We start from the raw sequence: 27660 nt of genomic DNA, 5'->3' as shown, positions 1-27660 counted from the left end.
TTTAGAAAATGTCCTACAATGTGCATTTTATTCCATACCATTATACAATGTTTACATATAGTTATAAATCTTAAGAAAATGTTTTTTCTTTACCAATTGTACGTAGTGCCTAAATCTTTAACATGGAGAAATGGAGAGTGGAAATCCACATCGAATGCTATCCTACAAGTTGTAATGAGCCACAACTGTGCCAACGAGAAGGAGATAGAAGTCTTACAAGAGCAGCGTGCCTTACAAACCCTTGGCTTTAGTGAATTCAGGCATACAGGACCCACAGTCTCATCTCGTAGTAAAACTCAAGACAAAATAAATTAGTGTTGGACAGAATTCTAAATTGTACAATATTGAACGAAAGACCACAGTGGGACTTTTTGTTTAAAGTAGCACCAATCCACACCTGATTGTGTTTTCAACATTAATCTGCCTATTGAATACATCGTTGGCACTTTGAGTGGAAATCTTTCTGCTTTAGTGAGGATTCCTGGACTGGCTGAGTACACTGGGTTACAAAACTCTCTATGAAGTGTGGCAATGTCAACCTGGGAAATGGCACATTTAAGTCATTACGGCCCTGCCACGGGCTCGCGCGCACGCGCGCTTGTGTGTGTGTGTGTGTGTGTGTGTGTTCCCCATCCCCTGACCTAGCTGGTATTTCGTGGCTGTTTTCTGTGACAGTGTAAATAAAGTAAATAAAAATGCGTTTAAGGGGTTTCATGGTAAGCATGGTGTTTCCAAACAAAACAAAACAAAATAAAACAACACAACAACATGAAAGAATGTGGTCGCAGCTAAGGAGGTTTTCACATGTTGTTTAACTCCAGTAAAGTCTGATCCAGCATCTGATGCATACTAAGGTTTTCTTCTTTGGCATGAGCCACTTTCTCTGTGGTGGGATTAGAAAATTAAGTCATGAATAGCTGCACTTTGGACACAGTGGCGGTTTTTACATTTAGGCAGGCAAACATCAGTCACAAACAAAGATGAGATGATTAGGACAAGGCATGCTGGTAAGGTATTACTCATTGCCAGACAAGGACCCACAAAGGGGGAAGATGTCTTTAACCCAAAGGAACTACAGGCACAGCGGGCTCTCACAGAGCGGTCAGCTGAACCTTCACCAAGGGTCCACTCAGAATAAAGCGCAGGTGGGGCTTGGCGGAGGTCCACGGGCCGTACGCCGTGGGGACAGGGACGGGTACTTGCAGCACTGCAGTTAATACAGCAGACATTTCTGAGTTACAGGCAGGTAAAGGTCTGGGAGCTGTGTTGTAACACAATCTCACAGGAGACAAAAAGGAAGTAAGTAGGTTTTCTGACAACTTTTAAAACGATTTATTTCTGCTGCTCATTAAAAAAAATGAGTATCAACATATTTCATGCACACTTCAGTAGGACATTCTCTTACTATTCTTATAGTGTTCTATTTATTATTAGAATGACATTCTCACCAGGTTCCAACAACACCATTAGACGGAATAAAAGCATACCTTTCAGACAATCAGGGACTTCTGACATGAGCTCCTGTTTTCAAAAGCTATTTTGCCCAAGCATAGGTACATTTAATCAAACACTATACCAGATATTACGAAGTTAGGAATATGAATATGTAATAGCTATATGTGTATATATATATTATATATTGCATCCTATATATAATATATATATGTGTATAGTTACTCCTCTGCTTTGGCTTTCTAACTTAAAGCAGGACTCAGTTCTCTGTAGGAAATAGAAAACAATTTTTGGTCCTCATTATGTATCAGTTCAAACACGAGGACCTGCGATTGAATTGTTATATTTAATTCATATACATATACGTAATTTTACCACAAAAGCAGTTTCGGGGTTTAAAGAGAACTTAATTATTCCAGATATAAGAAGAAAACACAGGTGAAGCCAGCTTTTTAGCTAATTCCTTCCATGTACAATTCTGCAGAAAGCAAGTGTTGTCAGCCCTATTAGTTGAAGGTACGGCAGTCTTAGATTTCCTGCCCATGGCCTCCATTCCTAGAATTCAGCCCAAGGTCTTTCCCACTTAAGTTTAATCCTCATTCAGGGCCAGCTTTAGTTGGTTAGTTAGGCGGCGGTTTTGCTCAAGTTGCTGGTAGAGTTGATCTGGACAGGTCAGCAAGCAGGTTAGCAGAAGAGAGGAGGCAGAAGGAAGAGAGGTTAGCCAGATTTGGTAAAGGAGTTAACAGACAGCACACAGAGATACCTCGGGTCACCTGCTGAGCAGCTCACCCTTCCCCGGTGGTCAGCTGTCCCTCTCCCAGGAAGGGTGGGCGGTAAAGGCCTGGCAGACTTAGGAAGAGCCAGGATTTTTCTCTCGGTGGCCGGGAAGGGAAAGGGAGTGACAGGGGCAAGGGGGAGGGAGGGAGGGAGGGAGGGAGGGAGGGAGAGAGAGAGAGAGAGATAGAGAGAGAGAGAGAGAGATGTTCCTCTTGTACCTTACTAAAACCACTGTGTGAATGAGCCACATGCAGTTTCTGGCAACAGCCCGAGTGTCATAGTGGAGAACTTAACAGTGAAACCTCAACCTGCCCATTTTGCCCACCTCTTCCCAGAACCCCTTTCATCTGCACTCTCGGGGCTGGCTTTCCTTTCAGGAAGTACCGAGAGGGGGCCCCCAGTGGCTGCTGCATTTACAGTCCTTGAAACACAGAACTAAGCTCCCTGTCCCTCCCCCAGTCACCACCATACAGGGTGCTACTCTACTCATACAGCAAAACCAACAAGCACTCATCTCCACACGAAACCGACTTAAAATTCATTTGCTTACTTCTTGAAGAGAATGGCATTCATGCACGGCGCGAGATTGAGGTGTAGAGAGTGAACAAAATCTCAAACACCCACAGGGAGAGCAGTGCAATGTCAACTTTACACAAGGGCATACAATCTGCTCACATGGCAGGGAGGCCAACCACAGGTGTCAGGCTGTATCTGATGGCCCAGGGGATGCCGCCAAAATGACAAGAACCTGGCACTTACCATGAGAAGGAGGATATACAACTGGTTCGAATGACAGTGACAACCTGGACCCAGAAATTCTACTTACTGATCTTGAAAAGCTGACAATCCTACCCCTGGGGAGAATGCAACCATCCAGCCTCCGGCCCCCAGGTGTGTCAGGAAATTAATCAAGTCTTATTTCAGCTTCCTCTCTTAAGTGGTAGGAGATGGGGGGAAGATGCCATATGCACTAGGCTTTCTGCTTGAAGTATCTGCTACCTTGTCCTTTTTGCTCATCCACATTCTCTGGATATTCAAAACCCTAGTCAAATGTCACCTTCTCCATGTAGCTCCAAGTGTACACCATCTATGAGTTCAGACATGCTTCACTCCTCTACCTTCCAGCAAGGCCAGCTCATCAGGGTCAAAGAACACTTCCGGCTCATCTCTTCACATCTCCACTGCCTTCCACAGTGTCTTGTGTAAGGGATGTGGCTCTGGGGTTGCAAAGCTAAACCCCACCGGCACATTCACATTACCACATGTGGGGTGATCGCCATGGGCGGGCAGGATGTCTCAGTTTGCCAAGTCCATGTCCAGCCAAACTGGAATGAAAGAACTTTAGGGAAACCCTGGAGAACCCAGAGTCGATGTGAACTCAGCTGAAATGACAGATGTTCCTACCACACCCCCCTTTGGACCTGCTCCCCTGCAGCTGCCATGGAGCTGGTCTGCCCAGGTGGCCTGAGGGCAGGGACCAGAAACAGTTACACATTTGGAAGGGTCTTCCCTTCCTGTCCTACCTCCCAGACATCTGGAACCTCTAGGGCCCAGACTCAGCAGTGCTTTCTGTTTGATCCTACCAGGTTCTTGCAGTAGCAACAGCTATGGTCTGGCCTTCTGAAATAGACACCTGGGCCCTGACAATTTCTGGATGGAATCAAGTCGCTATTGATCCTCTTGTGAACCCACACCTTCTGGGGCTAGTCTAGATTTGCCTTCCTAAACCATTAGTTTCCCATTTCCCCTTGTAGAATGTTCTTACGTAGAAAGTGTGAAAGTCTCTACAAGGGTTTCCAAAAAAGAAAAAAAAAAAGTGCCTCTAGAATTAACTCCTCATTTTGTCTATAGCAGGAAACAGGGTCACTCAGAGAAGGGCCCACTTCTATCACTAGGAGTTTAAAAAAAAAAAAAAAAAAGAGAGGACAGGAATCATAGTCAAAAGCAGACCCAATGAGGCTTAGGGAAAAAAAAAAATCCATGAAATTACAGAAGTCTACACTCCCAAGGGAGAGACACTGACTCCAGATTCTAAATTTTAGAGAGCCTACTATAACACTATTAAAATAATTTGTGGTCCTCTTAAAAAGAGTATTTTTCTTCTGCTCTGAAGTCTTTGTAGAGTGAATGACATTATTTTCAGTTTGTCTAAATTTATTTGACTATAGTGGTATATATCAACCCTCTCAGACTAACAAAAACAGATGAAAATCACCCACATTTAAAGCACAGGAGAAATATAGCCAGACTGTTGAGGATGCAGGAATGCTGGGAATTAAGAAACAAAAAGTCCACATCATTTTAAAGTTCTAATTTTGCAATGTGTTTCTCTTTGAAAATCACTTAGCTGTTTTTGAAGTGAACCAGTAAAGCCTAAATAAAATATAACTCTATTCTGAACAATTTCTACTAAATTTGCTTTTAGGAAAAAAAAAAAAAAGAATCAACTCCAATGGCTATCTTTAAAAATGCCTACAAATGAAGGATATCACAAAGATTATGTACATACAAACCCTCCTAAAAAAATACGTGATGTCCTTAAGGGCACAAAAATGAACCTTGACTTAAATGTTATCATATTTAGAAAACTAAGGGGCGCCTTGGTGGCTTAGTGAGTTAAGCGTCTGCCTTCGGCTTAGGTCATGATCCTGGGATTAAGCCCTGAGTCGGGCTCCCTGCAGAGCAAGGAGCCTGCTTCTCTCTCTGTCCCTCCCCACAGCTCATGTTCTTGCTCTCTCTCAAATAAATAAAATCTTTAAAAAAAAAAAAAACTTAAGATGTCATTGCATGATCAAAATGAAGGTGGCTGAGTAATGAATATACTTTTAAAAAGCTTTAATGGTTCTTTAGGCTGTAAAAGGATGATCAACAATAACCTTAACTACCACTGTCAGGACACAAGTAATTTTTCGAGATCCTGGTATGTGAATTCCTGGCAGTGTGGGCCGCTAGTTAGTCATGTCCCTGCAAGCAGGGCCACCTCAGCATCCACACAGGGGGCTCACCACATCCCACACCAAACCTCTGCCAGAGGAAGACAGTATTCAAGGCACATCTTCTCACTCCAGCAAGCAATGTCCTCTGTGCGGACGTTCTCAACGAGGACTACATACCAGAACCATCACCCTCTCAAAAACACAAACCACTCTCCCCCCGCCCCCGGAGATGCCCAGGCCTCATTCTAACCTTGGCAAACCAAAACTCTTGAGAGGGACCCACGCATGAGTATTTTTTAAAAGTTCCATAAGGAACTACTGCTTTAGAAACTTTTAATATTAATGTTCAGCATGGGGGGGGGGAGCAGCCAAAAACTAACCCTCGTATGTGTGAAATAGATTTGTAGTTTTATTCAGTGTTGAAACAAAAAAATGTCAATAAATAAGTAAAAAGAAGAGCAAACAGAAACAGCTTGCACAGTGTTTATTTGACACTGAAATGAAGAGCTTCTGTACAATGGAAAGCAGTGTGCCTGGCACTGAGGCAGGAGGCTAAAGGAACGAGCCAGGTCAGCTGGAGAAGAGACAAACTGCAGAGCTCAGAGAGGTGGGACAGCCAGCTTGATGAAGGGGTCTCGGGAGAAGTGAAGCAAAGAAACTTATCTGCATGAGGAGAAAAGGTGGGAGAAAAAGAAAACAAAGTGGCACAATGGAAAAAAGGAAAACCAAACTAACAGAGGAGAGCAGCACCTGACACACAGATGAGAAGCAGACATGCAAAACCTGCTGCCAGCTGCACCTGCAGGAGGATGCCCATCCTCACCCACCAGCGTCGGGACCCAAGGCCAGCACACACCCCTCCAGGCGAGGGGCCATTACCAAGAAGACCCAAGAACAGAGTTTAAAAACAGACTTTAAGCTAACCCACCTTTCAGAATAGTTAATCGTACACAATGTTACAAGTTTTCCCTATAGAATCACCACATTTTAGCACTGGAAAAGACTTTAGAGACAGAGGTTCTGATTCACTCCCGCATTTACAAACGAGGGAAGGGAGCATGGAATTCTCTTTACTTTCCATGGGGATAGTCAATACATCTTATGGTGATGTGGAGATTCTAGAACCTGTGAGGTGGCAAGGACAGGCCACACCCTTCAGGCTACCATTTCCCTGCATAGGTGGGTCTGGAAATTTCCAGCTTACATGGAATTCAGTGCCATATTATTAGAATGAAGGGAACCCTCTGTGGAAAGCTCCAGGTTAGAATTTAAAGAGGCAGAGAAGTGTGATGCTTAGGTTTAGTTAGCAATATGCGGATTAGTTGTGTATGCTCAAAGCTCTCATGAAAACAAGGGATCTACTCCAACTCTCACTGCCTCATGCAGTTAAAAGTGGGCATTAACTCCCGAACTCATACTGGGCAATCAGGGTTTTATTTCCCAATTCTTTGACACCAGTTGTGGCGTTCGTTGTGAGTATTTCAATTCCTTTTATCTAAACACAAAAAATTAAAGGCTCTGGTATTCAGCAGATGAACCATTTCTCTCCAGAATTCTTAAAAGTGAGGAAGAGATGATCTCTCACAGCACCATTTCTTAGGCTGTACCGGATCAATTTCCTCTCAGATCATCAATAACTGGACTTAAGGAACTTTAGGGTTCCTTAAATTTATAGATCTTTTACAAAAATGATCATACTGTATTTAACTGAATCTCAGGATACCCATTTTTTGGATATTTCTGGGGAAGTTTGTGCACGATGGCATGGCCTCCAATTTTACTTGAGCCTAGTTTGATTTCCTAAAAGGGTAGCTCTCGAGTCCTTCATATTTCAGTTCACTGCTTGGTGGGAACAATCTAGCTCAGAGATTGTGAAAGAAACAGATTCTGAAAGGAAAATGATTTGTACAGATAGACTTAATCTGCTTGGCTTTTGTATTAGTAGAATGTGAACAAAACCAAACTACCCTAAGTGATGCAAAGAGAGTAAACAGAAAGGTGTGAAGATGGAGCTTCTGGAAGTACAGAAGGGGGCAGTGGTGAGTTTATCGTATTAGCATGAGGGCACGGATGTGAGCAGGCAGGGTGGATGAACATTTACATGGAAGTCATATCGTTGAGAGCGTGGTCCAGCTCCTCGCTGATGGCTTTGTACTTCAGTTTCTGAGCGTACAGCTCGTCTATGACCAGGAAGTGGAAGGCAGAGGTGCAAGGGCATGGAGAGTGATCAAGAGATGGAGGGTGAGCGGGGGTGGCGCAGACGCCATCCCGACACAGCAGCAAGAAAGGGGCAGTGCATGAAGGAAGTGGTATCGCAGCAGTTGGCCAATGCAGGAGGCGTGCGTTTTGTTTTTAAACGAATTGAAACAAAAACAAAAAGAACAAAAGCCATTAGAAAATAAAACAAGAAAGACCCAAAATGAAAATCATCACAAGTATGGTTGGTATAGCAGTAACCCATGTTAAACCCTAAATGAAACCACAGAAGGCCGTCAGCCGGGTAGGTGACAGCACACCTCTCCTGTCTATAGCTCCATTTCCATGGCGCTGGAGCAGTCAGCCACCCGCGACTACGAACAGTGGGGAAAATATCCATGGGCAGTGCTTTGGAAGAACAATTTTTGTCTCTCGTCTGTCATCCTGATCTGGCTCCGCCTTCCACCCCCTGACTTCCTGACCAAACTAGACTCCTGGGATGTCGGTTTCTGAGTGCCCTGTGAGTTGCTCCTGGGGGCGGGGGGGGGGAGGTCTTCTTGCTAAGCTACCCTGCTCCTGGCCTGGGGGGCCTGAGAAGTGAGGGGAGCCATTCGTTTAGGGTGGTGCTGTGCCAAGTCTCCAGTTTAGTCTCTGTAACGAGGAGGGTTTCATTCTTTGCTGCACTCTGGCGGATTGTTTTGCAACCATCTGTCACCCTCTCTTCCCCACCAGCTTGGTTATCATCAGCACCAACGTCCGGTGCCTTCGCCAGCCCCTTCTGCCTTTCTCGTCCATTTTAAATATTTCCCTGTATTCTTTTTCATAGCTGACCCTCCACACGCCTCAGAGTTCAACATTTAGGATTTCTGTGAGACAAAGGTGGGTGTTACTAAAACAAAACCTACATACCTTAGGGGAGAAAGGCTTAAATATAATCTCAAACAACAATGTCCTATTAGCCCCACACCCCTTTCAGAATGTGGAGCATTTGCCAAGATATGAAGGACTTAAACCCAACCTTTATATTGGATTCTTACTTGGAAGATGAGTTGTGTCTAAAAACAAATCCATGCCACTCTGACAATTAGGAGGTATCACTGAGCAGAAAATACGCTAGTCGCTCTCACCTACAACCGCCTCACCCACAATGACAAGTAAACCTGCCACACTTCTCAGAGTGTGAAGTCAAGCTGGATGGCATCTGCCGTCACAGAGAGACGGGCCTCGTCTGGTGGCTAGCAGTCATCTGGTGAGCAGAGGACTCAGGTCCAAGAGTTTAAGAGCCACAGAATGAAAACCCCAAAGGGCAGACAGGAAGAATGTGCAAGAGCAAAGAAGTGTATCAAGGAGGATGCATTTGGATTGGAAAACCGCTTTGCAAGGTCAGTAGTCAACCATAAGAACTAAATAAAAAATAAAACTTAAGATCTTACCTTCTAAGTCATCAATGCTTTTCTCCAACTTAGTTACTGACCTCTCCGCAAATTCAGCCCGAGTCTCGGCCTGTAAGGATGCCATTTATTTCAGTCAGAATTGGGAAGTTTTACATCGCTAGTAGCTACAAATACAGGGAGAACTAGAGAATGAAAGTCAAGCACAGCACCCACGAAATGGGTCTGGAATGGCCTGTCAGTCCGTCACTAGCATAGCACATTAACTCCAGGACCACCTCTGAATATTCCTGACTGGGCCAACCATACTTTTGAGATGAAGAAGCCCCGACCAGCTCCATAAAAACGGGACTCAGTTAAAATCCAGTTGGCTTCATCTAAAACATTCATAATATTACCTCCTTCAGCTTGTCAGATAGGACCTTGATCTCTTCCTCATATTTGTCTTCCTTCTGCGAGTACTGTAATCAGAAAGAGCATTCCAGATGTCAAGCTACAGCTCCCTCTATACTCAGGTCTTCAAATACAAAGAAAGTGCCAGCCCAGCCAACAGATGTTGAGGATCTCTTAGGAGGTAATGGAGCCTCTGATATCAAATGGCACACTACAATACATTCTCTGTTTTCTTGCCTATTGTTTTACATGGGATAAGAACAAGATAACTCAGCCAGGTGGCGCTTGGTTTAAATTAAATTGTTGCAGACAGACTCACATACTCAACATTAAATATGTTCTCAATTCAAAGAAAAAAAAGGAATGTTATCCAATAACCATCAGGAAATCACCTCACAATGATGCCATTTGCTAAATAAAATGCCTAAGGGACTCTTGCCTTCATCGGCGGGGCCTCAGACGAGAAAGAGTGCATGCCTTTTGAGCAGCTCTTATGAGACGCCTTTCCCCCACACCGTGCTCCTGGCCTACCTTCTCAGCCTGAGCCTCCAGTGACTTCAAGTTGTTCGTCACAGTTTTCAATTCTTCTTCAAGCTCGGCACATTTGCTAACGTTTTCGATCAGAGGCAGAAAGGGTGGGAGACAAGCCCAAGGAAGGAGGAGAGAAAAAGGAGAGGGATGGGAAAAAGTGAGAACTGAGTCCTAGAGAACAAAGGGCTGCCTTAAAGTAGCCAAATCGTCAGGTATTAAAATGCTCCATTTTGTCAAGGACACTGTCCCCGACCTTGCAAGAGCACCAAGGCAGGGTGACAAAATCCAACAATTCTGAAGTGTGATAATTTGGCTTCTTTTTTTGGCTGCACCAAAGAGCATTTATGAAGGAAAAACAAAGGAGTATAAAGGACCCAAAGAAAGCATTTAAAGCAAGACAGAAGACAGCAGAGGGTGTCGTTATACCAAACGAACCAGTAGACATTGGAAGCTGAAAGACGTCTGGGTTGCAGTTAAACCTAAAACCACACGAGCCATCAGTACCTTATCCTCTGCAGCCATTAATGCTTTCAAGGTCTGATCCATTATTCTTAATTGTTCTTCCAGCTGTCGAACTTGGCTGTTAGTGGACACAGGAAATGCACAAGGCCATTCTCAAAATCAGTGTGCAGGGAAGGCATGCAGTGATACACGCATTCATACAGACACCCCACACAAGTCCTCCGTGTTTCATACTCGCAGCTCATCCACGGCAGATGAGCGCAGAAGGAGCCCGGAGCTGAAACAGGTAAATGTGCAGCTGCCAGAAGGTCATGCTGTTTAGTCACTGCTCTGGAGCACCCCACACACAGGACACCGGCACCGGGCCCACCTACCTTTCCGAGAGCTCAGCCCGCTCCTCCGCGCGTTCCAGGTCACTCTCGATGATGACCAGCTTACGGGCCACCTACAGCACAACAAACACAACACACACACACCATGGGGCTGGCAAGCGTTAAGTAAGGGGACAGGGCATGGAGGCGGGTACTGGATCCATTAGACGTTCTTACAGACAAATAAGATGGCCCTTTTTCTCGTGGGCTGGAGAGAAGCCACTCTCTACCAGGAGGGCCAATGGAGAGTAGGCCAGAGGCTTCTGCTCACAAAGACGAATAGTTGGTTATGAGTAGGCAGTCTCGTTTTAGGTCTGACCCAGGTGAAGTCCATATAATTACACAGCAGCCAGTCAAAGTGTGGAAGGAGGGAGAGCTATAAAATTCACAATCTCAAAAATAGCAGCATGATGAGACACGCTGCGTTGGATGCTGTAAAGGTAGGGGCTGCCAAAAAACACTGAAAGTACTCCTGAGAACTCTATCAATTTAGAGCTCTGTACCTCAACCTCCTCTTTGTGGAGGAGGTTAAAAATGACAACAGAACAGCAACAAAAGCTAACATGGGATGAGCTGGTAAGATGACTAATGAAGTCAACTCGGTATTCAGTGGAGGAAAGAACCCGGGAGAAGAGGTCCTCTGAAGCATTTCAAGGAGGGTAACCTGGAAGTAGTAGTAGTAGTAGTAATAATAATAATAATAATAATAATAATGGTGGTCATAATAATAATAATAATAATGCGATGGAAAAAAGTAGTGTCAACACCATTTCAAGAGAGCCATGATACATTAAGGGAAAACTGAAACAAGTCGTATTAGCTTTGTTATCATAGCAGGTCGTTCTCATGGGGCATGACCAGAAGCTGATTCACTGGTGAACCTCTCTTGACAGTGGGATTGAAAAGAGAGGACAGACTGAAAAGGGCCTCTTGAATCTACATGGCCTTTGGTGCATGGACTGTGTCTCTGTGCTGCGTGAACGGGATGGTGCTAGGCGAATCACACCAGGAAGAGTGGCCTGCATGGTGACAATACGAGAGGCTCTTTCCACAAGGGACAAGAGGCCCAACTCTCCCTTCTCCTGGCCAAAGGTCTTTTGTCCTGGTCTGGGGGTGGCAAAGGCAGGGGATCATGGGGGAAGCTTCAGTCCTTCTCAGTGCTATGGACTGGCTTCATGATAAAGCCTGGGATCCCTTAGCAGGATCAAATCAGAACTGCTTTCTAGAGACAGAGGAACTCTGCCTTCTTAAAACCACCCATTTCCACCAACAAAGCAGATCGTTTCACTAAAGAACACAAGGCTGTAAGCATTGCTCCCTGGCCCCCACCGAGGCCACTGCCGTGGAGTCCATGAGGCTTTGGGCCCCAAGATCTGACCTCTTCATACTTGCGGTCGGCATCTTCAGCAATGTGCTTGGCCTCTTTCAGTTGGATCTCCTGAATTTCCATTTTTTCCTCATCTTTTTGGGCTCGACTTTCAATGACTTTCATGCCTCTGAAAAGGAAGACAAGCAGGAAGACCCAAGGTTTAGAGGAGATCAGCATAAACCCACACTGCACTGGTTTGTGAGGCTTGGTATAACTGGCAGACCCAAATAGAGCACAGAGCTGTTTTTACTTTCCAGCCCATGAAGCAAGAGTTTCCAGAGCTGAAGACAGAAAAAGCCACATGCTTCTCTGTTTATTGTGAATGAAACCTCACTTTTGATACTGGTGAAACGGTCTAGGGATCTAATGTTAAATGAAAGATACCATGTCAGGATCCTGTTTGAAACTGGGAGGCATGGGAACAGGAAAAGCAACATACTTTACTTGCTATATAAATAATGGGGTTTCTTCCTTTTCCTGGTGGGAGGCTTCAGCGTGAAAATGGACCAAAGTTATAACAAAAACAAATCTGTCTTCATGTACTTCTTCCTACAAAGAAGGTAGCTATTCTTACCCCATTAGCTACAAATGTAAATATCAGATTGAACCATATGAAATTGCTGATACTTGATACATCAGACCTGTAAAAATGGCAATTTCATATGGGTCAACCTAATACTTTAGATAAGAAACTATGAATTTTGCCTTTAATAGAATTCTTTCATAATAGAGGTGTTGAGAAACGGACTGATACCAATGTCCATGCTGGTATGTACATTTGGATCCCACGGTGTTAAGTTTTGGAAAATGTTAATTGTTCTGTGATATATTACAGTTTTATGGATTAAGTCATGTTAAAATGGGATTTATTTAGCAAAATCTAAGCAGACAGTTCAGATAAATAAACCACTATTTTTTTTTTTTTTTTTTTTTAATTCATGAGAGACAGAGCGAGAGAGAAAGGCAGAGGGAGAAACAGGCTCCCAAGGAGCAGGGAGCCCGATGCGGGACTCGATCCCAGGACCCTGAGATCATGACCTGAGCCGAAGGCAGACGCTTAACCATCTGAGCCACCCAGGCGCCCTAAACCACTATTTTTTGATGAAGTGCTACGGTATATATTAGAAGACTGAGATTCGAGTCTTGGCTTGGCCGTCAATTCGCTCTGAGACTTTGGGCAGGCCTCATCACCTGCTAAGCCCTTGTTTTCTCATTTGTAAAATGAGGGGCCTGGGGTAAACGACCTCTAAATTCCTTTTTACTACCAAGTCTAACATTGCCAGATTGCCTTTTAGGTTCACTAACAAGTATATTTCAGGAAGAATCAGCCACAAAACCACTGGTATGTGTGTACTGTAAGAGATGATGAGTCATCCTAAGGAATTCCAAAACTCTTGGTTAGGGAAGAAACAATAAGCAACAGTGAATAATGAGCTGGAAACTTCAGCTTAAAAGCTTCTTGAATCTTCAAGTCTGAATTCACTCTTTATCCCTGGTGGCAGGGAGCAGAAACTCACTTCTATCCAAGAGGGAGAAATGGAAAGAGGGATTGACTCCATTCACCTGCCCAGGTCACAGCACGGATCCGCACTCCCAGCGTTCTGAGCCGCCACACTACTCTCTCAACCCTCCAGCAGGAGAACTCTTTCTAGTTTCGTGGAGTTGTTCTTGGAATGCTTCTGTGCAATACGAATACATGAGCCTTAGCGGCTGAGCACACCAGAAAATGCCTTCTAGAACGCATGGAGTTGTGTTGGGCTATATGGGCATGGTTTTCCTTTACTACCACAAAGCTGAATCTTGGAGACATCAGTCAGGTAAGAGCCAGGTCACAGGGAGCGGGCTCAGAATACGCAAGTATCCGACTGTACTGACATGTGCATGAGTGTCTTATTAGTGTTACTAAGTCCAAAACAATTACTTTAGCAGATCGTATTTCTGTTTTATCTGTGCTTCCTCTTCCACTTATTTTTTGGGTTATTTGACAACTGATAGGCCCAGTCTCCTCTGCATATTTTAAAATAAAGTTTATCTTTTAAAAAATGCCTAACTGCTCTGTGGTCAGCAGGAATGAAGGAACCAATAGGCATCCTTAGACTATCTCATTTAAATGTCCCTCTCCTTCGCTGGACGGTGAGCTCTATGAGGGCAGGAATAGGATCTTTCTCTTCTTTGTAATCTTGGGGTTTAAAATAGTGCTTGGCACACAAGTGTCCCACTCACGTTAAATGAACAAACCTAGCAAAGTTATACCTGGGACTGACTGAGGAAATGATCCCACCAAGGGACTCTAAAACTCTTAAGCCCCAAAGATCAGGGAAGCCCCCCTGTCGCACCCGGAGGAGAGGCTGGTGCGGAAAGGTGGGCTGGGAGACGTGCACTCACCTCTCGCTCTCGTCCGCGGCCTTCTCAGCCTCCTCCAGCTTCTGCAAAGCTGTTGCCAGTCGCTCTTGGGCACGATCCAACTCTTCCTCAACCAGCTGGATGCGTCTGTTCAGAGAAGCTACATCGGCTTCAGCCTAGGCAGAGAGAGTGAAAGGTACTTCAGACCAGGAGAGAAAGCGAGGGCAGTGCCTTCAGGAAGTGGCGGAGCCTGAAACACCAATTTCAGACAGGAAGCCTGGCCCTGTGGGGAGCTACCTCCAGGCTCACCACAAGCCCCGGTCCACTGGAGTTCTTGGAGGTGCGGCTCCGTTGATTTGGTACAGTGAATGCACACACTTGTGTGTTTACAAGTCTACACGCACCATTTTCAGCGGCCAGAGGGATTGTGAGCAAGTGCTCTCTCGCTAGGTTCCTTTCTTCCACAGAACTCCACACTGGCCCTACCTGACTGCCCAAGGAGCACTTCAGGACGGCCACCTCACTCACTGGGGCGCGAGGGCTGGACAGAGGTGAGACTTACCCAGGCTCGGCCGCACAAGACAAGAGCAGGACAGCCAGAAACCAGACTCAGGGGTCTGCATTCTCCTTTCTCCTGGCCACTTGCTCAAAGGAGTCTTATAAAGGAACTAAAATGTTTAAAAATTCAGCTGTTCCAAGATATACACCATAGACACGCAACGAAATCCAGTAACCGCCCCTCTCCCACCCTCTTCTCAGTGACCCCTGCAGAACTTGGTCATGCTGGAGCAGGGCCAAGACAAATTTCCCATGTGTTTTTGAGATAAGCTTACTGGCATTTCTTACAAGGTTGCTACAAGAAAAGTTTCAAACTCCGTAGAGAAAGCAGTATAGAGACTATTTTTATTGGTATCTGTATCTGAATTAAGAGGTTTCTTTTTTGGGGATGCGATGATTACCTACTATTACAAGCACTTGCTACTATGAGCCTCAGAACACTTGTAAGACTGTGATGGTCCCTCATACATACTGCATTAGGGTCTGTTTAGATACTATGCATGGAAGTCAGCTAGCACTTACTAATCAGGTACCATTTCCTCATCCGCATCCACTTTGAATATGTGCTTATCATGGGGTGATAAGGTTTTCAGGACACTTGAGAATTTTCTAAAAATTACAATACATACATACTTAAGCACCCATGTGATTTCTATCTATATTCCTGTCTTCTTTACTCAACAGGAAGCCTCTTGCATGTAGGGAGTCACAGTTCTCTGCACACAATATGGGCTCAGTAAATGTCTACTGAATAAAACAAGTAAAAATCAACCTAATTTAAACAAAGCAACTTTCTTAGCTCATGGACCCATGACGTACACGGTTTGAAAGGCACGTGTAGTTAGAGAGAGGCTGTGCTTATGGCCTTGAATGAAATGAATCTGAGAACATCCAGCTCTTTGCTCATCAGGATTTGTAAAATTTTAAATGCCAAGTTTTGTCTGGAAATGAGGTGATTAGGGTATCTCCAACCATGGTGAAGGACTTATAAAAAATTCAAATACACTTTTATCTCATCAAAAATTAATTATGTAGGGGCGCCTGGGTGGCTCAGTCGTTAAGCGTCTGCCTTCGGCTCAGATCATGATCCCAGGGTCCTGGGATCGAGCCCCGCATCGGGCTCCCTGCTCCGCGGGAAGCCTGCTTCTCCCTCTCCCACTCCCCCTGCTTCTGTCCCCTCTCTCACTATGTCTCTCTCTGTCAAATAAATAAATAAAATCTTAAAAAAAAAAAAATTAATTATGTAGTAATAATTGGCTGATGGAGTCAGGGAATAGGGGAAAAGGGAAACGGATCTGAGGAGGACAGTTTACAACCACATTGGCGTACAAGGTAAATCCTTACTGGGTTCTGCTAAGTCTGACCAGCTGGTGAGTATGGTTTTCTCTAGACGAGGGGTGAGGGTAATAGGAACAATACATTTCTTACATACAAGGAACTGTCTTTTTAGTTCTATTTTTTAAAAATTAGAAGGAAGTGTACATGAAGGGTATACTTTGGGTCAGGTCTGCTTTGTTCACTTTTCCGTATTTTCCATTTCTAGTAAAATTCTATTCCCTTTATGAAGGGGGGGGGAGATAAGCATGCAAGTTACAAAGTTGAAAACAAAAAAGAAGAGCAAAACCAAAAATACCATAGTAGAATGTCTATGTCATGTACTCAAAAGTATTTTTCTCCCCCCCCTTCTTTATTATTTCTTTTAATCTGAAGGCAAATATCTTTGTTACAGGTGCTGTGGCCAGAGAAATGTCAACAAGATTTTCCAAATGTTCTTGTAGCCACCACATTCTAAGTTTCTGCTTTGTGTTTCATTTGGGCCCCAACCTTGAGAACTTCCTACTCACAGAAAGAAGACTGTTTCTGCTCTAAGGAAAGGGCCTTCTGGGTGACAGGGCAGTCTAGGTCCCCAGCTCCTCATGTGGCTGAGGCACCAGAGAATAAGGAAACCATACCCCATGCTCATTCCTGCCTCTGTACTCGAGCTCCCTCCCTGAGAGGTCCCCCACATCAATCTGTATCTTCCCTCTTACTGCCTCTCACTCTAACCATTCCCTCCTTTAGTTCTAGACTGTTTTATAAATGTCACTAACTCTTTCCCTGGGGGCATGTTGTAGAAACTTAGACATCCTGACATTATGGGTTGTGTCCTATAGGACCTCATATAGGGTTTCATATAGGGCACCCAAGCCACAACTGGGAATGGAGGTCCATTCTAGGAGCTAGGAATGTTCACACACAGAAAGCAGACATGTGGGTGGGTCACAAAATGGGGTCTCATTTGTTTAGCTGGAAGAGTCCCTAAAGCATCATTCAGCAGGTCCCACAACTGGCTGAGTGTCAGAATCCACTAGGAGGTGCGCATTAATAATGCAAAGTTCTAGGCCCCATTCCTAGAGATTCTGATTCAGGAGGTCAGAAGGGAGGGCAGGCATCTGCAATATAAATAAGCAACCTGTTCCATTCCTGCACCTTCCCCGCCCCACCATCCACAGAAGCTGGCTAATCCTGTGGGAACCACTTTTTGAGCTCTCCGGTCAAAACAAAGGAGAGGGATCTTTGATCCAGAGGGCTGACTATGCTCAGGCCATCAGTGGGAGACAAGACTAAAGCCCCAGTTGCCTGGGTCCTCGTGTGTGGGTTCTGTCACTTCTCATGGCCTCCAGGGATCTCCGGCACTCTCTCTCTTCCTATGTCAGAGTGGGAGGTCCTCTACAGCCTCCCCTAACACAACTGCCCACGCGAAAGAAAGGCTTCCGTGACAGAGGCCAGCCAGGACTAGAAGAGTTACTGTACTGAATATCATCCACTAAACAAGTCCTCTTGGTCCTTTCTTAAATACGGTGTGGCATTACATCAAAAACTTCATCATAGAGCACTCACGGGTGACCCCTCCCGTATGGACAGAGAGCATTTGCTCTCAAGCCGGGAAGCCAATACCTGCTGCCCCTGAGGTTTCCCAGGACAGGCACAGGTGCTTGTCGGCTCCAGCTGGGACCTGAGGGCAGTGTCTGGGGTAAGCCTATCCCCATGAAAGCTTTCCCTGGGAAAAACCTGGACTCTCACTGGCTTCTCAGGCCCTACCATACTGGTATGGTCACAATGCTGTTTGGGTCCCCAGAATGCAAATTAAGTTTAATTCCACAAATGAATTCAGAGCACTTCTTTCTCTCTTATTTTTACTTGCACATGTGTGTGTGTGTGTGTGTGCGCGTGCACACGTGTATGTGTGTATTTGGGATTATGCCCTGTGTTCAAAAGGCTCCTCTCACCTTCACTAGCTTTTATTTCTGGTGTTTTCTAAGTTCTGAGGTTTATTTAGGTATTCTCTAAGGCTCCTTTCATCACAGAACCTGGGCTGTCTACTTAAGATGTAACCTGCGACTACCTCTGCCCACAGCCACATGAGTATCTGTTATTTTAAAAGCACATACAACTAACAAGGCTTTTGGGAAGGGTCAAGACCCCAGACGCAAGATTATTTCCAGGCATGGAAATCACCCTTCGTGTGCTGCGTTAGCTTCTTCTAACAACGGGCCCGTGTGTTGACACGGCTGGTGGAGTCTTTCAATTTGGGACGCTGCTTTCTTTTATTTCAAAAGTGCTATTGTGTCCCAACATGTAATGAGCTCCTCAGAAAAGAGACTGCTCTATTAGCAAAAGCTACCAGTTAGCTTCCTGCAGATCTGCCGTTAACCACCAGGCACTTCGCAGTTGTGCCTGCCCTGTCCCCTGACCCAAACCGAAGGTACTAGCTACCTACACAGAAAACAAGGGCAGGCACACCACTGCCCCCCACCCAACACGGCACCACACGGAAATCAAGGGTATGGCCACCACAATACAGCAAAATATTACTTCAAGTCTGATTTGAAAGAAAACTTTTACGAGGCCTACATTTTCATGAAATCCAGATGTCTTAGCCAATACAACTAAAAAAAAAAAAAAAAAACACACACACACACCAAAAACCCAAATAAAAATAGCAATGATGTTTGCTTTAAAAAAAAAAAAAGTATTCTAGTTAATACTAATAAGAAAAAAATAATTGTAGGAAAATAACATGATAGCCTAAAAAGTGATCCTCTGGAATATGTTTTCAAAGCTCTGACTGAACCACAGTGGAACATGGGAGGATCAAAGGTCAGGCATTTTTATTTCACGCAAACTGTAGTTACACAGAGGTTTCACCCAACTTGCTGTGTAAGACCAAATGACTACAGCCAAGTTAAACTTCTGCCCTTATATGGTAAGGAAAGGGGGAAAAAAAACCACTGATGACATTAAGGGGCACTCCCATGGATAACAGATAAACACAACCTCCTCTATCTGTGCCAAGGCCTATAATTTATGAGGCATATTTGTATAATGAGGGAGAACGGACATGAACAGGGCATTGTAGTGCCCTTGCCTTGCCTACATATGAAAACAGAAATCATGAGTATATATTCCAGTTACTGCCAGGAACCGGGGGTGCGAATGTGAGCACAAAGCACACTCTCGAGCCTCCTGGTTTCAGAGATATTTACCAACTCAAAAGTGGTAATAATAAATAATAATAATAAAATTACCAGTTAAGAACCTATAGGCTGTAACTTTACGTCTCCTTGTTTGGGGGATACGACCCAGAAAGGGTTGGAAAGACTGGCTCCTTCTTGCTACTTTTCCCTTTGAGAATGACAAAAAACATACAAAACCCCAGTGGGTCACAAGACCCAGAGTCAATCATTATATCAGGCAAAGTATCCTAATTCCAACAATCTGAAGGGCCCACACACCTTGGAAAAACAAACCATTAGGAAATAAGCAATAGCCAATTTTTCCAAGGTAAGTGCTGACATAATTGGGCCAATTAACTATAGCATGTCCAAACTTTTGAGAATCAGAATTTAGAGCCAACTCTCCAGATATTTTTTGCAGTGGCTCAGGATTCTGTCACTAAACCTGTATCTTTGCTGCCAAGATAAACTGACTAGCTTAACTCACAGCTCTGAGAACTACCAAGAGGCCGCCTTCAATAAGCTACCTCTAAGTTTCAGCTGCAGAAGTCAGAAACAACTCTCAATCTGAAATGGTCTCTTCAATGGTTTGATTCAGTCCTCAAACTGCTATCTTAAAAAGGTTCTGTGTCGGGTCACCTGGGTGGAGTTTTCCAAATTACTTTCAAAACAAACAAACAAACAAACAAAAAAACCGGAACCAATTAAACCACTTTAAATACAAAACTTTGAAAAGAATGAAAGCATCATCTTTAGCCGACAGGCACAGGAAGACTACTGTCATGAAAACGATGCACAAAAGAGAAGATGAGTATAAGAGTAACAACGTGCCCTTCATGAAATGAATCTTCTGCTGCTAACCTCAATCACAAGACGCTCCTGGATAGGACCACATATTCCCTTTCTTAGGAGGGTGAGGGGAATTCTACTGACTTCCGCCACTGACATCACTTCAACCAAACATCTTCTCCGGTCTGCCCATGCCCTCTCTCCAAGTTCCAAAAGAAAAAAAATTGATTAAAAGCATTTATATGGAGTGTTTTCAGATGTAGTGAAACGAGCAGGCCATTTTTAAAGACCCTCTGATAGGTGGTGAACTGAAGGCAAGGGGGCAACGAGCAAAGCCAAGTGCTGTGCAGTTTTAATACCAGCGGACACTTAGCACTTCCTCTGTTGTGCCAAACACCGCTGTAACTTCTTTACACATACTAATTCCCTTCACCACCCCAACAGGCACGTATTAGTATTATCCACATTTTAAAGTTAGGGATCTGAGAGACTGAGAAGTTAATTTGCCCGGTGTCTCAAAGGTAGGAAGTAGTGGAAGCCAGGATTCAAATTCTTGCAGTCTGGGTCCAAAGTTCTCGTTCTTATCCATTTTAATGGCTCAAGGACAGCGGCTAGCCAGTCAGAGAGGGAACTGGAATCAATTTATTGCCCTATCAAATTCAGACACATCTATGCAGTCTCTGTTGACTGGTTCTCAAGAAAATGATCTTTTGCTTATTAATTTCCCGATTCCCGTCTGTATTTTATCTCAAATTTCCTCTAGTTAGGGCTTCCTCCTAAGAGAACCCATTTGCTTCTATGCATTTTATGCAAAACAGGTCTTGGAAGTTTCTGCAGCCAGCCATATTGCCATTACCAACACCTAACCAACAGGATTTACTCAACTCAGAATGGGTCCATATTAAGCACAGCTGGACACCATATTATGCTTGTCATTAAATTCCCAAGGTGTTTGAGTATCCTGATTTAAAACACACACTCAAAAACCAACAAATAGCAAATGCCTGAACTACCTCTGAAATCCTCTTCCTGCCTTAGGAGAAAAAGGAAGGAAGCCACCAGGTATTGCATTCAACATGGGGGAGGGGGAAGCCGGCAAGAGAATACACCCAATCATTGTGGACATTTAGCCAACTTCTTTCAATACTCGGTAACAAAGGAATGTCTGTATAAGGCCACTAGGGAGGAGAGATGGTTAATACAAAGGAAACGGTGAACGGGTCTCTTACTGTTAAGTCAGAACCTGGCGCTGTCAACGTCTCAACCCCCACAAAGAAACAGGCTTCCAGAAAACCAATGGTCAATGGGGATGGTGGAGTTTAGCATTCCCAGGCCCTAAAGTCTGGCAGAACCCCAGACTTGCCCTGTCAGCGCCCCCTTTCCAAAGGAACGGATTTCCAAAAGGATTTCCCTCTTCCCTCCCCACCCTTCGAGTAAATAAGGCTAGCAGCGCAAAGTGCACATCCCGGGGGACCCAAGACACCCGGGCCAAATGCAAAAAAAACCCCCAAATAGAGCCCTTTCTGGGAAAGTGCTGCTTCCAGAACCTTCTCAACACCACTCCTGCTTCCCCTCGGAGCTTTTACTTTAAACCAGCTAAGATGGAAAGGAAGGGCTGAAAAGAACAGGCAGGGCCACTCCCTAGAACCAGACGCCAGCTGCCCCAGGTGCGCCAGGTGCACCCCCGGAGGCCTGGGGGCAGCGGTAGGTGGGCTCCGGAGGGCCCTGCTCCTTGCAATGGGCCCGACTGCGGCGGAGGCGCCTCTGGGTGGGGGTGGGTGGGCGATGGGTGGGTCCCTTACGGTCTCCCTCAGCTTCCTCTCGTAGTCAAGCTCGCGCTGCAGGCTGCCCGCGCGCTCCTCCGCGGCGTCCGCCTGCTCCTGCAGGCTCCGGATTTTCCTCCGCACCGCCTCCAGCGAGCTGCTCCCGGCCATCGCTCGGGGCGGCGGCGGCGGCGGGCCGCGGTGGGAGAGGCCGGCTGCTGCGCTCCGGCCGCCGCTGCCGCACTCCTGAGCGCCCAGCCGCCCCGCCCAGGCCGCGCCGCACCGCGCCGTACAACGGCGGCGCCCCCAGCGGCCCAGGACCAGCCCGGAAGTGGCGGTCTCCCGGGCGGCGCAGGCGAACCGCAGGCGGGTGCGCGAGTGCCGGGGGCGGGCACAGCGGGCGGGGCGGGGCGCGCGCCGCGGACCCCGGGAATTTGCAAAGCGGGGAGATACTGCGCATGCTCGCGGCATCCGGGCGGGTGGAGGCGGTGGGTGCGCTGAGGGACACCTGGAGAGCTGGGCACGGCCGGGTGGTAGGCCAGCGTGCCAGGGATTTTACTTGGACTCCCAGCGCCCCTCCCTGGCTCCGCGTTGCCCCAGGGTAACGGACCTGGCTGTTAAGGGCGACGGTGCCGCCTACTGGCGGCGGGATCATCGCACTCGGGAGTTCTGGATTCCCAAGCCGGAGGAGAGAAGCTGAGCGAGGGGTTTGGGGCCTGAATGTGTCCCCAGAGGGACCTAAAGAACCCCAGCACTCAAGAGCCTAACCACCACAACCTTCCTCCCTCACCAAACTCGCGAAGTGGAAGCCACTAACATATTGCATTGTGATTAAACCTTCTAAATGCAGCTTTCCTAGGTTAGAATCCGGCTCCTAGATCTCTCCTGGCTGTTGACTTTGGTCAAATAACTGGACTTTTATGGGCTTCATCTATAAAAGTGGGGTTAATAGTGGTACTTTCCTCATAGGGCTGTGGCGAGGATTATGAAATCATACAAAGCACTTAGCACAATACATTGTACATAGTTAAATGATCGCTTTAGTGATATAGATGCAGGCACTGTCTTAAGAGTCAGGCGGGGGCGCATAACCAGCTGTGTTCTCAGGGCCCCGAGCCTCTTTGGGGCTCACTTTTCTTTCCATAAAAACAATCATCTCGAGGGTCCCTTATACTTACAAACTTCTCTGGTTTTAGATCAGCCTCAGAGATCTTCTGGAATCTGACCAATTCTGGGCTGGACTGAGATGCCTTTAAAAAGGCACAGCCGTGAAGGCTACAGAACCCTCAGAGCCTCTGGCTACAGTTGGATGAAAACCCAATCTCTGGGAACCGTCCTCTGCCAATTCTCCCACTGGGCTCCATTTTTAAATGCCTTTTAAGTCTCACGGCTCTCTTCCTCACCTTTCTCACAGGAGGCCCTTCAAGTCAATTTCTGATGTGTTTAAGTGTGGGAATAATGAAGGATAAAAAATATACTTGATACCTCCCTCCCCCTCCAAAGCCCTAACAACGACCCTCCTCCTTTGCTTTCCCCCACTCATTTTCTTTGGACTTTGTAGCAGTCTCTGCTGAGACTTTCACAAACCTCAGCATGTGCCCTCACGTCCTGTAGGTGGAGCCTCTGGCTTTGTTTCCACACAGTTCATCTGGTCAGGAGGGAGGTTACAACTCCTCCCCTAGAGGAGTACAGACTGTGGGCCTCCAACTTTGAAGGTGGAGGAAGGGGGCGTCTGGGGGCCTCCAGGAGGAGCCAGGGAAACTGCTGGACACTTGCAAGTGCTCTTGGCAGCCAACTAATGACTTAACGTCCTGCTTTTCAAACACCTGGGAAAGACAGTTTCAGGTGAGTTCATTTTCATGCTGATGTCATTATACAAGAGTTTAGGGCAGTTCTCAACCTTGGCTTCACATTTAAAAAATACTAATGCGTGGGTTCCACTCCCAGAGGTTCTGATTTAATTGACCTGGGGTGCAGCCTGGATTAGGGGTTTTAAAACCTCCCTAGGAGATTCTGTTTACGTAAGGTTGAGAATTACTGATTTAGGAAGCAAAGACCTACAAGGAATAAAGACTCACATACTGCAAATATTAGATACATCACAATTATTGGGGAAGGAGTGGGGGGCCAGAGAGAAAATGGAGCCTTTGATCCCCTTCAGGCTCATTTAGGTGGAACACCAAAAATTTCACACCAAAACCACCAGGGTGCTACCTTGTGAATTACAATCTTTCAAGCTAGGAAGACCCCCTCCTTCTGCAATAAAATTTGTAAAGTATGTTGGTAAATAAGTAGAAAAACATTTTTAGTAGTAGGAAAAAATGAAAATGTTTTTACACTGGTGAGTAATGACAGTAAAGTATCCTCATTCCAAATGTAGTATGAAGCTACCTCAGGAAGCTGACCTACCTCCCTCTTTCTCTAGTGATATCAGTCTCTTTCTCCTTAAGTCTTGGCTATTTTTACTAGTTAGGAATCACTTTAAATATAGCAATTCTTCGCAAATGTTCTTCAACATCCCTACAGGTTCCAAACAACCTAAAATGTCTTAAAAGGGAAGACGATCAATATACTACAAAAAAGAAAGAAAGAAAGAAAGAAAGAAAGAAAGAAAGAAAGAAAAAATGAAACAAAACGAAAAGTAACATATTAGGGACAGTTTCCCGGTAGGAAAAAAAAGAACCAAAACAGTTTCAAAAATTTCCCTCCCCTGCTAACCACGCCCCCACCAAGGTGGCTTTAAATATCCTCATTTCCACTTCTGCCCCACCTCATTCCAGCATTCCCTTAAACAAGACTTTTTCATAAGGACATGATAGCACTACATAGTTACAATAATTATGATCTTTTTTCCCTTTAAGAATTGTAGTAGCTTTTTTCTCCTTCTCTTGCCTTCAGTCTTACTGGGCTATTTTCAAATTCTCTGCATTCTTTTCCTTATAAGGAATATCTCTCCTTGATCTATCAGCGGCTCTTTTGAAAAAGCTAAATAAACGTCCTGCTGGAGAATTTGGGGGAGACAGACATCCTCCATTTAACCTTATACGGAGCAGACATCTGATCTACATTATACAAAGCAGGCGCAGAGTTATGTGTGTTTTTGGCTCTTTTTCTAAAGCCAGGTAGTTTGTAACTTTAATGTTTTAGCTAAGTCAGTGCTTCTGTGAACCCCTTTCCAATAATCTTGACGGTCATTGAAATATTTTTGTCTATTCTAAATGTCCTATGTCTGGATTTCTCATTTACAAAGCATGCTTGGAGATTACATTTTAAGCCTTTCAAGCCACAAAAAGCCTTTACTGGTTTCAAGACCCAAGACCCTCCAGCAATTTGCATTGTACTCTCATACAAGAAATTCTGCCTTTGTGCTTGGTAGTTCAACTTCTGGGCACAGCTTTCCCCGGTGCTCATACATTCTTGGAATTGTTACTAACTTCCCAAGGAATTCTTTCCTAATTGGGCCTCTAGCCTTAATGAGCTTCTACAATGGAATCCAACAGTATGAAAAGAAGTCGTTCCTTTGGAAATCTGATGCTTGGCTTGACTTATGGGGCAGAAGAGGCAGGCTCTTCAGTGAAAAAGATTCCAAAGTGCAGTGGACAAAGTGCTGGTAGAGTTTTTGCAGTATGTGCATCACCCCTGAAACTATGTGGTGGTTGTCAGAAGGCTGACAGGTGGGGGTGGGGCAAGCAGGAGGGGCAGGGGGCAGTTAGCTCACTATACCATATAAAGCACTGAGCTATATATAACTCCCAGGGTACTTTCAGGATCTAGTGCTGTCAGACTGCAGACCCAAGCAAGTATCATCTTCCCAGGCAGATCTTAAGGGCTGGATTAAGGCTTCCCTAGTGAGAAAGGAAGCTTCAGGGGTCTCTGCACTCCAACATCAAGCTCAGCCTTCTAAGTAAAAGCATCATGCCATTCCTTCAATTTAGAGGCCAGGTCCTCTGTACCCTGATTAGACTCACCATGGAAAACCAGGCATTCCCACCCACCTAAGGTGGCAAAGGAAAGAAGGTAAAGAAAACCAGGCATTCAGTTTGCACAAACCTTGGTGATGACACCTCAGAGGTTTTCTGCCACCAGGGAGGCAAGGTTCACCTCCAGCATCCAATTTCAGCCACTCCACTCCCAGCTTTTCACCCGCCCACCTCCACCCCCAGGAGTGGGGGAAAGAAGGAGAAAAAGAGGAGTGGATGAAATATAAATGTGTGCAATAGAAGTCTGAGGCAGCATCCAGTGCTCTGGGCCATGTCAGGGCTGTGTGCGGGTGTCCAGCAGGAGGAGGTGACCCTCCTCCATTGCTCCTTGGCCACTGTGGTGACCGCAGAGTGGCCACCGGGCAGGAGGTGAGGGAGGTGGAGTGAGTGCACTTACGTCGGTGGCCTTTTTCTCCGCCAGCTCCAACTTCTCCTGGGCATCTTTGAGAGCCTCGGAGTATTTGTCCAGTTCATCTTCAGTGCCCTTGAGTTTCTTTTGCAGCGACACCAGCTCATCTTCCAGCTGGGAGTTGGCCGTGGGGGACGGGGAGGGGTGGGGGTGGGGTGCAGCAGGCAGCGTGATCCCGCAGGGGAGGGGTGTGGGTGCACAGAACCAGAAGGACAGGGACAGCGGGAGAGAGAGAGAGGGAAAGACAGGGAGGGAGAGAGAAAGAGAGAGACAGAGTTAGCCATTCGTGCGCCGCGCCACGCCGCGCGCCCCGGGTACCTTGGCGGCGGCCTCATCCGCGGCCAGGAGGCTGTCCTCCGCCTTGTGCAGCTCCTCCAGCACCCGGTCCCGCTCGTCCTCCGACGCCCGCAGCAGCTTCTCCTTCGCCGCGATGTCCTCCTCGAACTGGGGGGCAGCGGCGGGCGGGCGCGGGCGGCCGGCACGGACCGGGTGTTAGACACACACACAACACACGAGCGCCTGGTTGGCTGGGGCCCCTCGGCTTGGGGCGCCGCCGACTTGGGGTTCAAGGTCTCTAGGTAACCTCTTCTCTCCCGAAGCTGGAACCGCACTGTGGCCCACCCTGCACCCCCACCTCCCGCGGGACGAGGCTCCTGCCGAGGCCTCAGCGGGCTCAAGTCCACAACTGGGGGTGCAGAAAAACGCCCCTGTCTCCCTGGCCTTCGGGCCGTACTCTCTATTCTGTCCCATCTTTGTTCTTAGGAAAAAACTTCAAGACTGCCCCCCCCCGCCCCCCGCTCAGTCTCTATCCCAGTTTTATTCTTTCCAGTCAAAAGTCCAGAAGAATATCTAACACTTGCTGGACTCGATTCCCCTCAAACCATCCCCCCCCATCCAACATTGACCCCCGATCCTGAGAATCAAGTGCCTCTAGGACTTGAGTTGACTTCGCGGGCTCTGGGAAGTAGAGGAGGGAAATAAAGGTCCCCAGACGAGACCAAAAAGTTAGAATAAGCCCGAGTCTTGCTCTTCCCCTCTCCCTTCTCAGTTGCGCGACCCTGGTGGCCCAGGAGTGGGGGGCGGCTCGCCCCCGTCCTCGGGGTGAGCGGCCGGGAAGGGGTGCCAGGCGCCCAGGGCTCGGGGGCACCCGGGCGGGCGCAGGGCCGGGGAGGCGCAGACCTGCTTGCTTCTGTCCTCCGCCGCCTTCTTATCGGCTTCCGCCTGCTCGGCTCGATCCAAGGCGTTCTCCTTGTCGAGCTTGAGCATCTGCATCTTCTTCTTGATGGCGTCCATGGTGGCGGCGGCGAGGGGCCCTGGGGCTGCGGCGGGAGCGGCGAGGCGAGCGCGCGGTGGGGCGGCCGAGCCGGAGTGCGAGCGCGGAGCCGCCTGCTGCTCCCAGATATGTACTTTCCCAAGGGGGCGACCGCATTCCTCGAGACAGCCA

General features: G+C 46.5%; 1 protein-coding gene across 19 annotated transcripts; it reads right to left on the bottom strand.

Annotated features, from left to right (window-relative positions):
- Positions 1-27660, bottom strand: TPM1 (tropomyosin 1). 19 transcript variants are annotated; one of them, XM_034994256.1, is made up of 10 exons: positions 27396-27610; positions 26535-26660; positions 26205-26330; positions 14264-14397; positions 11888-12005; positions 10513-10583; positions 9677-9752; positions 9151-9213; positions 8795-8864; positions 1-883 (listed from the first exon to the last, which is right to left on the bottom strand). In XM_034994256.1, exons 1-10 carry the CDS (start codon positions 27507-27509, stop codon positions 801-803), a joined length of 981 nt encoding a protein of 326 aa, XP_034850147.1. In that variant the 5' UTR covers positions 27510-27610; the 3' UTR covers positions 1-800. The 19 variants fall into 19 exon arrangements, with proteins under 19 accessions (XP_034850147.1, XP_034850145.1, XP_034850139.1 ...); XM_034994250.1 differs by lacking the exons at positions 1-883; positions 9677-9752; positions 26535-26660 and adding exons at positions 5633-5828; positions 7267-7345; positions 10181-10256 and having other exon boundaries at positions 27396-27660; XM_034994246.1 differs by lacking the exons at positions 1-883; positions 26535-26660 and adding exons at positions 5633-5828; positions 7267-7345 and having other exon boundaries at positions 27396-27637.

This window comes from Mirounga leonina, unplaced genomic scaffold (genome assembly GCF_011800145.1).
Source record: "Mirounga leonina isolate KUSES-001 unplaced genomic scaffold, KU_Mleo_1.0 Mir_91, whole genome shotgun sequence".
Lineage (NCBI taxonomy): Eukaryota > Metazoa > Chordata > Mammalia > Carnivora > Phocidae > Mirounga > Mirounga leonina.
This window is presented reverse-complemented; position numbering and strand designations above follow the sequence as displayed.

Bases quoted from the DNA above. Each gene is read 5' to 3' on its own strand.
- TPM1 (XM_034994256.1), bottom strand. From the start codon at position 27,509: ATGGACGCCATCAAGAAGAAGATGCAGATGCTCAAGCTCGACAAGGAG. The intron at 9,753-10,512 runs GTAGGTGGGCCC...CGAAAACGTTAG, and splicing joins CGGGCTGAGCTCTCGGAAAG to CAAATGTGCCGAGCTTGAAG. The intron at 9,214-9,676 runs GTAGGCCAGGAG...TTCTGATTACAG, and splicing joins TGGAGGCTCAGGCTGAGAAG to TACTCGCAGAAGGAAGACAA.